This window comes from Epinephelus fuscoguttatus, linkage group LG10 (assembly GCF_011397635.1).
Source record: "Epinephelus fuscoguttatus linkage group LG10, E.fuscoguttatus.final_Chr_v1".
NCBI classification, from domain to species: domain Eukaryota; kingdom Metazoa; phylum Chordata; class Actinopteri; order Perciformes; family Serranidae; genus Epinephelus; species Epinephelus fuscoguttatus.
The window spans coordinates 13,959,751-13,972,561 of record NC_064761.1 but is presented as its reverse complement, the minus strand read 5'-3'; the positions used below and the strand labels follow the sequence as shown (position 1 = coordinate 13,972,561).

General features: G+C 42.2%; 1 protein-coding gene across 4 annotated transcripts in view; it reads left to right on the top strand.

Annotated features, from left to right (window-relative positions):
* LOC125895515 (discs large homolog 1-like protein) overlaps positions 1–12,811 on the top strand; it is a 134,824-nt gene that overhangs the window by 46,649 nt on the left and 75,364 nt on the right. The window contains exon 1 of one of the 4 annotated variants that reach the window (XM_049587415.1): positions 1,567–2,915. The exons of the other annotated variants lie outside the window; for them this stretch is intronic. Within the exon in view, the coding sequence (XP_049443372.1) occupies positions 2,646–2,915 (270 nt within the window). The 5' untranslated portion in view covers positions 1,567–2,645. Of the gene's footprint in view, positions 1–1,566; positions 2,916–12,811 lie in introns of those variants that run through there. 4 annotated transcript variants of the gene reach the window in all.

The following is a 12,811-nucleotide window of genomic DNA, read 5'->3' as shown; positions in this document are numbered from 1 at the left end:
CCATCCACATCAGCCAAGCTTTCCCGTTTTGCTCAGTCGCTCTCTTGTGTGGATATGCCATCAAGATAATAATTTAGTAGCAGCTTTATAAAGTAGGACTGTTAATATATGTAGCCTTTGTAGTCTTGAAACAACTTGGCCGGTCTGTAGCTATTTTATATTCATACTGTTAAGTGTTAGTCACAGAAGCCTTTTGCAAAAGTGATTTCAAGCCAGAATAGGAGAACACTTCTCTTAAAAATCTCTCTCACCCACTCTCACCCACTCTATTTCCCTGTCACATATGAGGCAGGTTTCTTCATATCAGGTTAATAAAAAAAAAAAAAAAGCAGAAGAAATCTCAGTGACATCTTTCAGATCTTGGCAAACAACACATTAGTCAGCCAGTACCAGGTGTATTTCAGGACTCGGAAAACTGTTGCCATAGACACAGTTCCCAAGGAAACACAGGAAGAAGCTGTGACAGGGGTCCTGCTCCACCTGTGGCTAATCCTCAGAGAGGCTAAGATAGCTTTGTAGGCTAGCTATACACCTCAGACACTAGGGGATACTGCAGATAATAGCTCTGTTTAGTTTGTGGTAGTGAGCTAGGAAACGCAGCCAAGGCCACTCAATAAAGCTAGCACCTACAAGCCTGGATGCTCTTTAACTTATCCTGCCTTTGGCCCAGACATGCTAGCTAATTCACTGCATGCTAAAGCCTCCAGGCCTTTATGCCTTGCTTGAAGCATGCTGCGAGGCCACTTGCTAGCCCGGTTGTCTACTTTCTCCTCTCCTTTCTCCTGTCTTGTCTTTTCTTTTATCTCAGTCGGCGCCCAGCAACAGCCTGTTGTTTTCCATTCTGGAGTCGTGCTCTGTGCGTGTATGTCTGCGTGTGTGTTTGTATGTGTGTGTGTGTGCATGAGTGAGAGAGTGTGTGGGAGAGCTGGGTGCTGCAGTGTCTGGAAACAGCCTCAGGAGAAGATCCCTCTCCCGCACACACAAACACACATGCATACACACATATATAAACAACAAACTTATAAACTGATTAATGCATGCACTTTGACACTCATACACACACACACACACACACACACACACACATTAGAAGCATATCTGTTGGCTCAATGCTTCAGTGTAAATTATTGTTACTGAGTGAAACTGGATAAACGTCTCTCTCATATTATTTCACTGTGGTTTTTCTCTTTTCTCTCCCACACACACACACAGACATGTGCACACACACACACACACACACACACACACACACACACACACACACCTGAGAACACCTACACACACACAAACACACTTATCTTGTTATCTGTCTAGCCACCACTAGCATTCAGTGTCTACTTCTGTGGCATTCAGCATTTTCTACCTTGTCTCCTCCTCAACCTGCAACAGGCATCATTGCATGTTTGTGTGTGCATGAATGTTTGAGGCAGTGTGTGTGTGTGTGTGTGTGTGTATTTGGAGTAGGGGGCGTCTGTCATTGGCTGGCAGGAATGTAGGGGCGTGGCTTGTACCAGTAATGATATCTGACAGTGAGAGAGAGAGAGAGAGGCGTCAGGTTGCAGCTCCAATAAAAGACTGGAAAAGACAATTTGCTGAAAGACAGGCAGAGAGAGAGAAAGAGTGGGTGTGGGGTAGGTTGAAAAAAGGAGAGCGAGAGAAAGAGAGACTAAATAATGTACTGTACTGAGTGAGAGAGACGAGAGGAGAGAGTGAGACTTGGAGCGACATCACAGATGTAGGAGGGAGGGGAGGAGGAGAAACAGAAGAGTTGCAGAATGATTCTTCCAACCATCCTCCTACTTCAGATGCTCTCCTCCTCGCCTGCATCCTTCCACCTCCCTCCTTTCATCAATCCAGCCACCCGTCCCTCCCTCCCTTCTTCCTTCCATATTTAATGGGAGCGCACACAGTGACAGAGGGGAGATTGACTGGTCATCTCCTTGGACTAGAGAGGAGGAGGGAGGGAGGGAGGAAGAGGTGGGGTGGAGAAAGACAGAGAGAAAGAGTGAACCCCCTTAAATAATCAATCCTCATATCCTGTCGTTACTTGGCCCACGCTCGCTCTCACTCTGTCTTCTCTCTTAAGAGAGGAGAGGAAGGAGTTGAAGAGAGGAGATTTTGGACTACCAGAGATGCGGATGTTGGACATTTCTCCTGGCTAGAGACAAGATGGGATGATGGACAAATGGATGGACAACAAAGACAGATGGTCAGATGGACTGATGAGTGGATGTACAAAGACCCCGACGGACCGACTGATGTTGCAACTCTATGAGGACTCTGTCTACCTGCCCTGCACCTTTTACCTCCTCCTCCAGCTCCTCCTCCAGCTCCTCCTCCTGATCTCTCCATCTGCCAGCTGCTCTCTCACTCCTGAGGGAGCTGAAGAAAAGAAAAGGGAAAAGAAAGCGCTAATAATAAGAGAAAACTGAGAAGAGACGATGAAAATAGCATCACAGTCCTCATCAGAAACTGGTGACAGATTATAAGGAAGTGCTGGACTTGTGTATTTGACAGCCAACACCTTAAGAGCTTAAGAGAAAGCGAAGCATCAGAGGAGAGAAATTAGGGATGAAGCAGTGGGGAAGCGCTACAACATGAACTCTTTCTTGTGTGTCTAAGGGGAAGAGCAGACAGCAGAGACGATGAACTATATTTTCGGCAACAACACCCTGTACCCCCGCAGTGCAAGGGTGGGTGGGGCGTCCGGGGGTCAAGGGGCGGGGCTTGGAATCAAACAGAAGCTGGGGCCCAAACGGGGTTCATCAGAGGAGCTGGCACCTCCCCACACCTCCTCTCCCTCCACCTCCTCTCCTGCCTCCTCCTCCCAATCCACCTCCTCCTCTCGCTGGCAGCAGCTCCTTACGTTTTTCTCCAGGAGGAGTGCCTTCACTGACTGTATCACTGCTAGCCAGGTAACACACACGTCACGCCCTCTGTGTGTGTGTGTGTGTGTGTGTGTGTGTGTGTGTGCGCGCTTTATGCTTGAGGGGTGGTAGGGGATCTTGGTGGGAAGCATGTAACTTAACCTGGGTTTTTGTTTTGTATGTGTGTGTGTGTGTGTGTGTGTGTGTGTGTGTGTGTGTGTACATAAGGGCTGGTCATTACATTAGCAAACATTCTCTAGTTTCAGTTTCTTAGCCAAAAAAAGGGGGCACTCAGGGGCAGCAGGCGGCTTTGAATTGAAGCTGAAGCAGCTCTCTGTTGGTGGTTGAGATTTTTGATAATGTTGTCATGGAAATGAGCCCTGGCATAGTGTATGAGACCCAGAGAGCCGAGTGTTGCCATGGCAAAGCCATCATTTAGCTGAGCAGACCAGTGGCACTAGATGCTAAGTCCACATTGAAATCAAAGTCATTACCATCGAAAGAGGTGTGTGTTTGACCTGATGACAAAAGAGTCACAGTCACCACGTTTAAATGGTTCCTTTGTTAATGTGGCTCCTTTGTTTTCTTTCTGGCACAATAAGCCATAGAAATCCTGAGTCTTTTGCTTACTTAAGGTGCGACATAGCTACAGAGCCTACGCACGTAGCAGACATAGCTACGCCACAGCTGGTGTGCGCCTCCTCAAGAATGTAACTACAGCTGCAGCCTCTATAGAGACATTATGTAGACACAGTAAGAACTGCGATTGGTCAGTTTGGGCTATTCCTACAAAGTCTATTGAGAACATTGAAAGTGAAGACGACATTAAGAATATTAAATAAAGTATCATAATCTCCTTTTCACTAGCTGCATTTTCATCCAAATGTGGAGCAATTTTTGCTGTTTTAATAACTGTTTTTATTTGGAGTTTCCATAACAAACACAATAAACACAATACAGACAATAATGACATGACCTTCACTATTAGTGTTATAGTATTACATATTAACACACACACTCACACACACACATACAGAAAAAGGAGAAAATTAATTAATTAAAATAAATACATACATAAATAAAAATAATAATGATAAAAATAAAAATGAATTTAGATAACAATAATTATAATAAAAAAATTAGTCCCATAAAATATAGAATAACTTAAAAGATCTCAGGTAGGGGTGAGGGGTCAGGAGCTATCCTAAATTGCTAGAGGGGAATTATTTCTCAAAGTAATCCAGGAATGGTTGCCACATCGTAAAGAATTTCTGAGTGGAGCCACGTGTGGTAAACTTAAACTTCTCCAGCTTAAGGTGGGACATAACACTCTTAACCCAATGTGCGTGAGATGGAGGTGTAGTCGCCTTCCACCTAAGAAGGATGAGACGTCGAGCTAGGAGGGAAGAGAAGGCTATAGCCTCTGACTGAGAATTTGGAAATGTTACTCTTTCTGGGGCAGTTCCAAAAATGCCAATAATGGGGTCCGGATTAATAACTTTTCCACACATATGAGAGAATGTTTTAAAAATGGAGGTCCAGAATAATGCCAGTGCTGGGCATGACCAAAACATGTGGAAAAGCGTGGCAGGTGCCTGATGGCATCTCACACATGTTGGGTCTACATTTGGATACAGTTTGGCGAGTCTATTTCTACCTAAGTGTAGACGGTGAAAGATTTTAAACTGTATTAGGCCATGGCGAATACAAATGGAAGACGAGTGAATCATCGTAATTGCAGAGTGCCAGGACTCATCAGATATCTCACCCCCAAATTCCTTCTCCCAGGAACCCTTTAGGCGGTCGAGAGGGGGTTTCCCCATGTCTTGAATAATGTCATACAGTCTAGAAATCTGTCCTCATAGATATGGGTTAATATCAAGGCATTTCCCAATACCATCCAAAGGTGGGGGGATGGAAAAGAGGAGAAGTTCCGGCGAGTGAAGATACCTGAAGAGATGCAGCCGAGGGATATTGTATATTGACACTACTAGGCAAACACATTATTATGAAAGAGATCACCTACACATTTCAAATTCATTTGAAACCATATACGAAACACTGAGTCCATGAGTGAAGGAGGAAACAACGGATTTGAAATAATAGGCATGTGTGCAATGGCATCTTTGTGTTGAAAGTGAAGTCTAAACTGTGTCCATATCCTCAGTGAGCCTTTTACAATTGGGATATTTGTGAAATAATGTTTGCTCAAAGGAAGAGGAGCACACACTAGTGCCACTGGAGACATCGGTTGACATGAGAGGTCTTCCATTAGGGACCACATAGGGCCGTCCCCCGTTCTAAATGTAGACATCCAAAAGGTTATTTTGTGGATATTAGTAGCCCAGTAATAAAAAAGAAAGTTGGGTAAAGCAAGACCTCCGTCTCTCTTGTGCAATTCCAGAAAGGCTTTACGTATTCGGGGGGTTGTTTTGTTCCAGATATATGAAGAAATATGTCTATCTAAATCCTTAAAAAAAAGATTTTGGAATGAAGACTGGCACTGTTTGGAAGAGGTATAAAAATCTAGGCATGATTACCATTTTAATAGAATTGATCCTACCTGCTAAGGATAGGAGTAAATTTGACCACCGAGTCAGATCCTGTTTAACTTTCTCTAGAGCTGCTTTAAAGTTAAATTTAAACAGGTCCTTGTATTCCCAAGTCACACACACACACACCAAGATAAGTGAAAGAATCACGAACAACCTTAAAAGGGTATATATCATAATTTAAGTCTAAAGCTGCCTGATCTTATATCCTGAGATATCACCAAAGTTTGAGATTGTATCTAAAATGTTGGGGATAGAAGTATGTGGCTCCGCTATAAGGAGTATAAGGTCATCTGTGTACAAAGCCAGTTTATGTATCTGTCCTCCTCTGCGTATGCCTATCATACTGGTGTTGGTCCTGAGGGAATGTGGAGCAATTTTTAACTAAAATCTTAGAATAGTGGGCATAGAAAAACATGATTTTCCATGCACTACTGTTATGAGAATATTGGGAGTTGGTTCATCGTGATAAGCAGGAGTTTGCGTTAACTCTCAAGCAGTGCTTAATTTGTAAAATTAGAAGTTAGGGAACACTTTGGGCCTCTGAGAGAGCAGTGGGGGAACACTTTTTTAAGCGGCACCCGAGCCACCTCACTGCACAACTCCGAATGGAATGGCTGTGACATCTAGTCTTGTCTTGGTACCAAAATTAGGACCCACGGTACGATACCAGTGAAAGTATCACGGTTCTGAGTAGTATCATGATACCACAGCAAATATTAGGCAGATTTGCCTTTTGTCATTTATAAAAAGATAAATCACTTTTCTATAATACTGATTTTACACTGATAAACTGATATTTCAATGGAATAAATTACTTATTGACTTATTCATACTTCAAAAACAGCATCAATAAGTGATTAACATAGGGGGGGATCAAAATAAAATAAATAAATAAAATAAAAATCAACCAGCCACCCTCCTCCCCTTCATAAGTAAAGAACAGTCCCTTCATAAGAACAGTCCCTTAAATGCAGTGAGGTTTGTGGACCGTTACCTGCCACAAAGAGAGAAACGTGAACAGCTTGTTTCTCCTCTGACACGCCACATACCTGTTTGCCGCCATGGCTCGGCTGTCCAGGTACTACGGGGCAGTCATGACGCCAGCGAAAGAGGAAATTAGGCTACTGGACCTGGAGTCGGACTTCTCTGTCACCGGTAAGCCGCTATCTTGCGCCGCGGAGCCGCCGTAGGCTCATCGCAAATGCGAGTAAAATGCTCGCACCATAGAGCTCTGTGGAAAACAAATCACTGCTGACAAGTAAAAAGAAATAAATAATAACTTTCACTGCTCAAAGATACTCACATGTCTGGAAAACAAACCACTACAGCAGCATATTGAGTGCCAGGTGGCCAGTGCGCGCCGTTATTGGACGGCGCATGGACACTCACCCTCTTGCGATTGGACTTTGAACTTATTCCACAGTAGTGGTATGTGAGGCACCGTAGTACTACAGTACTCCACCCTGCAACACTAGTGACATCAGCCAATACTGTATGTAGTTTTTAGATGTGAAAAATTCTAGACCCATGCAAATTAGTTCCAGAACGCACCAGGGCCTTTTCTGAAAAGATCCTGGTATGCGTTCGAGTACGTTCCAGCTCAAATTAAGCACTGCTCTCAAGTCAGGTGCTACTGCAGGAGAGGGTGATTAAAAGAATGCTAGTCAAACCTCAAATGAAGAAAAACAGTGGATGTATGATAACAGAGAGCACACTAGACAATGGAAATATAGAGTTTCCAACAACTAATATTACAGATATGTGCTCCTGGAAGGGCTCTGGTAGCAGCTCTGTGTGCGTACATAAGCTGTTAAAAGTCTTTCGGAGATGATGAAGAGAGCTTACAGTGGCCCATGCAGTGATGGTATGTCATGACTGTACATCATCATTTATTTACTGTATCAGTTTCCATTGTGCTTAGTCGCATTTACCTTTCATTGATACATACATTTTTCCTCCTCCCTCAAGCATTAAAACTTTGCACATTTTCACTGCTAATGTTCTACTAGCTACTATCATTCTATGAAATTAAATGAAAGAACATAAAAACAGAGACTGCACACCAGTTGTCTCATTTTCACCTGTGAGACATCGAGGTAAAAGTTACCGTGATGTAACTACAGCTCCATAATGTTAGGGATTTATACTTGGAATATAATTAAAGCACCATATGCTCTGATTATGAGCAACAAATCCATCCTGCAATGCTGTTATCAGTGGGTTAAATACAATGCTGAATTATAACTCCAAACCTGCACTGCAGCGGGGGAGTGACATTAACCTTGTGTCAAGTAGAAATCCAGCTCGCTGTCCATTATATCACCATTATAATGACTTTTCATTAGGCTGTAATACGTGAAACTTTATTTAAATGAGAATCTATTATCTTACCTGGGTGGTTAAATTAATGTAAGAGGAGTACGTAGTATGAGAAAAAATTCTGTTAATCCTGCAGTGTTTCTGTGTCAAACACACAGGAAGTGTTGCACTGACAGAACTTGTAAGTAACATTGGCCTTCGCGTTAACCAACTTGAGTCATCACACCAGCAGCTTGCATAAATCACTGAACTAATCTCCAAATCAGTCCCAACAACCCATGTAGGACCCAGCACTCCCAGTGCTACTTACTGTACATGATGAAGATCTTTGCACAAGGCCCCTCTGATGCTGACAGATGCTGCAGCCTCTGTCTGCAGGAAACAGTCTCAAGATGTTCAAGACACCTCTCCTTACCACTTCCATAATAATGCTTCAAAGTATCCTCTCTCTGTTGAGATTCTTTAATCCACAACACCTTTTCATCAGACATCATCACAATTGCTCAATTTTGGTGCACAGAGACATAAATCCCTTTCATGTAGGTTTGTTTCATGTTCACGTTCTGCCTCCTTCACTTTTTATGGGCTCTTAAAATGCGAACCATCTGCACTTGGAAGAATTTAGGGTCTTGATATTAATATTAGATGCTTATATTTAGGATTCTGTGCCTGGCACTCTGCACATCTGAGGAGAAGCTGGCCTGAAATCTCAGCCCATTAGGAAACTGCTGCTGTGAGCTGATGATTGGCCAGTATTCAGTCCCACCCAAACTCCACCTGCTGATACTGGATCCCTCCAAACAGTGTATTTCTTCTGCTAAATATTCACTTGGCGTGGCAGCTGCTCAACATAATTGCAAGAATAACATACGGTACTTGTGTGCATATGAATTTGCACCCAGTTTCTGAAATGTAGAGCCCCACTTGAATGCATTTTCCCGCACTGGCACACTGGCTCACTATAACCTTATATAGAAACATTGGAAACACGTAGCAATTTTGAGTCCTGCAAATTACAAAATTCACAGATAATTACGTGGTTGTAATTCAGTGTTAAAGCATTGTTTTATTCACAAACTTTTTAGTAGGCTTACGTATGTTCGTCAGAAGGATGTTTGTCATCCTTCCTTTAAAAAGTAAGCATTTCATGATCATACATGGCTCAACTTTTCATCCAAATGAAGCACAAACTGCAACCAAATTTTCAGAATGTCGTCTAAAGAAAATGCAGAGTGTGAGGAACTGGATGCATTAACATAAACTAATTCTCAAGTTGAATGCCATTAAACCATTGCAGGAGCAGAGGGCACAAAGAGGTGGTGTACTTAAAAGAGCACCTGTCAAACCTCAAATAGACAAATACGATATGGAAATGCCATGGTAACATTGCATTTATGCTTGTTTATACATTAGTTCAAGTACCTCCAGTCTCCATCTGAATCCACACATATCTCATATGTTTGTCTGCCACAATCTTCTGTCTCTTTAGTGTAGTGAAAGCTTCAGAGGACGTTTAAGTCATGCTACATCCTACTTTATCTACTAAACCTCCATTTGCCTGAAAGATAGTCGGCATGATGATATGTTTTCTATTGTTGCTCCAACGATTTAAATACTTTCCCTTGTGCAGATGACAAATGCAGTAATGTCTCTATTGGATCCAAACCTGCATTATTGATCTAAGCCTCCTGAGTGGATTGGGCGCCACTCACAACGTTCAAACCCTGCAGCACTTTTACAGTTGTCTGCAGATTTACAGCACAGCCCATGGAAAAAGTTAACCCACGCCCCCCTTGCCGTAATCATATTGGCCAGTGTTTTCCCAAGGTGTTGCCATTTTCCTGTCCAGGGCACTTACTGCATGACTGATAGGCCATTATGCAACACACACACACACACACACACACACACACTCACACAGCTGTTGGCCCTGTTGATGCAGGAGGAAGTGAGAGACTGTTTTATTTTACTGTTTGATGAAGGTGTTTTGGATCTGCTGATTTAGACTTAAAGGACTAATCAAAAATCTGTCTGTTGTATATGTTGCACATTTCAAACCGTGTGTATGTAAGTGTTGAGGTCATATTAGATTTTGATGGTAATTTAGATCACTTTTTGTGAAATTACATAGATTTACATTAATTTCCTTGAGACTTACCGTAACCATATCCATCACCACCAGCGTACTTGCCTTACACTAAGCCCCTAACCTTAAACCACTAACCTCCGAACCTTAGCCACTGATGAAAAAATCATAATTTTCCCATTTGTGGAGATTAGCTTTGGTCAATTAACTGGTCTTCAGTTTGAAATGTGTCCCTGGAGGTAGCCCAGACCAAGAACTCAGCTTTTCTACTTAAGTAAAAGCAGCAATACCACAGCGTAGAAATACTCTGGTATAAGTAAAATTCAATTGCATTCAAAATTTTACATCAGTAAAAAGTACTATATCATCGAAAGGTAGTGGAGGTAAAAGTACAATATCTCCCCCCGAGATGTAGTGGAGTGGCAGGTATAAAGTAGCAGAAAATGGAAATACTCAGGTAGAGTACAAGTACCTCAAAATTATGCCTAAGTACATTACTTGAACAAATGCATCTACAGTACCATAGTTACATTACCCCACTGGTTAATTTTGCTCTTCTTGTTGTGACAGGATGGATTCAAGATGGTAATTAGCCAGCTAGCACATAAACAATATCACCTGCGTTTGCCCTCTTGAATCTAGTTGTTTACTTGCTTTTGCCACTGTCGTTTCACATTAGTGTACCGATTCACTAAGCTGAACAGCCAGTCAGAGTGAGTCCACTCACCGACTGGTCTTGCTGCCGATTCAACATGCTGAATCTGCGGCGAAGTCCGACTAGTGCAAAAGGTGATACCGCACATTCCGCAAAAACTAGGGTAACAGACGCTCACTGACAGCCCGACATTGACCGACAGCAGACTGTCGGCTTGGTGTGTCAGGGCACACACACACACGCACGCACGCACACAAACATCCATTAATCTTTAATCATATTATTCAGCCACTCTGACAAAAGCCATATAGAGTAGAACAATGTGACATTTAGAGATCTGGAACATGTTAGAGTTAAGAGATAGTGCTTTATCTCACCGGAAAGCATTTTATTGCAAACTCTCTTCCTTGCTGACCACAATGGTACTGATGCTTTATACTATTAGCCCACTTGTCAATCCATCTGTTTCAGTGGCTCCAGTGTTGACCTAAGGTTGTCTTCCGTTGTAAGAGTGAGTGGCATTCTTAAGCTTGTGTGATTGTTGTTGTATATATTACCCAAAGAGGTCATGTATCATCTTACTGTTGAGCAGAATGCAGAATTTATGTTGTCTTGGAGCGTCTTGGCAAAGTGTCACATCTTATTTTTGTGTTTTAGATCTCATACTGTATCTTCATCTGAGTTTATCATTCTCAGTTATCACAGAAAAATGATTAAACCAACTCCTTTCCATTGTTTTTGTTGCAGACACAAACCCCTCTCCCCTAGCTCCCACCCTGTCTCTGTATAATTGATGAACGGTACAGCAGAGGTATGAAAGTCATCCTGGCTCTTTAGAAAGAGCTCTAAAAGCTCTTAAAGAGGTGTTTAGTGGTCACAGGAAATGGGGGTGGAGAGGGATGGACAGAGATGGAGAGATGAAGGGATACATGGTAGAGTGAGAGAATGAGACACTGAAGAAGAGAATTAGTGATTGATTAGGACTGTGAGAGAAATCTGATAGCTTATTAGCTCAAACGTGGCAGTGTGAATATATCAAGTGCACTATTGATGCATCCATCAACTTCAAGAGCGCACATCAAGTTAGCCAACAGACTCATAAATACGTGTCAGTTCATTGATTATTTTATCAGGATTGGTTATGACGTAAATGCTCATGATGTCAACATCAGAGGCAGCAGATACTGGTATAACACTTCCATTTTTTATTTAGCTTTCAGCTTTTTGGTATGGCTAGAGCCCATACAGTTGACCTGTGTGTATCCCAGCGTGTTATGGCACTATCGCAAGTGAAATGTGTAAAACAGAGAGTAACAACATCAATTTTTGCTAGAATGAGATATTGAAAATATTATCTATATATACTGGGCCATTTAAAAAAGAAAAGTTGTAAGAACCACATCATTAACACTCTCAACCCATACTGCAAAGAGCACATGTCCAATAGAGTTCAACCTACTCTCCCCAGCACACACCCCACGCTTGTAGAGAGTGGCTCATTATCCCTGTGTTGCCCAAGGAAACTTTCCACTTTCCCTTTGCCTCATGGGATACCACTGTGCCCGTGTAGACTACTCCAGTTTTCTTCATCTTCTTTTGTTAGATCTGTTGCTCTCGTGGTGCGACCGGCAGTAAAGGTCATAATTTAGGGGCATTTGTCCTGAGTAGTAAAATAGAACCAAGTACACCTGAACACTATGTAACTTAATCACAGTTTCGGCAACATTATTTTTAATAGATCATCTGTTACTGAGTGGGCAGTATGTAATAGACCAAAGTAAGGGTTCTATTTTTGTGAATCTTCACACCTTAACTGCGAATTTTCACCTCCCGCAGTCGTCGTTGCACACTCAAACTATACATCGTCGCCACATAGAAAGTGAGCAGTGCTTCAATGCGGCAGTGAGGGAAAGGGAAATGAGCATTTGTTGTTGTGGCCACATTTATTTTACAAATAGAAGCAATTCTGCATCAAGGGATAAACCAAAGATGTAAAACACGAGATGTGATGTGTCATAACGCCCTGCCGTACAGGGATGGACCAACATGGCAGCGATCCTACCTGGGTCCAATTTTAAACTGGCTGTAATTAAACCACATGGAAAAGAGGCTTGTGTAGTCTTCATAATCTTTTTAGTTTTCTATCAATACACCAATACTGTTTTTCACCAAAGTGAAAAGAATAGGACAACTGTGCATGTAGTAGAGACAACAAAGATTATGGAATAATTTAGATAATTATAGCTCCAAGAGAGCAAATCATGATTTCAATTATAAAGACAGTCTCATAATTGTGCATTTATTTTGCAGACAGTGATTTCATTTTTTA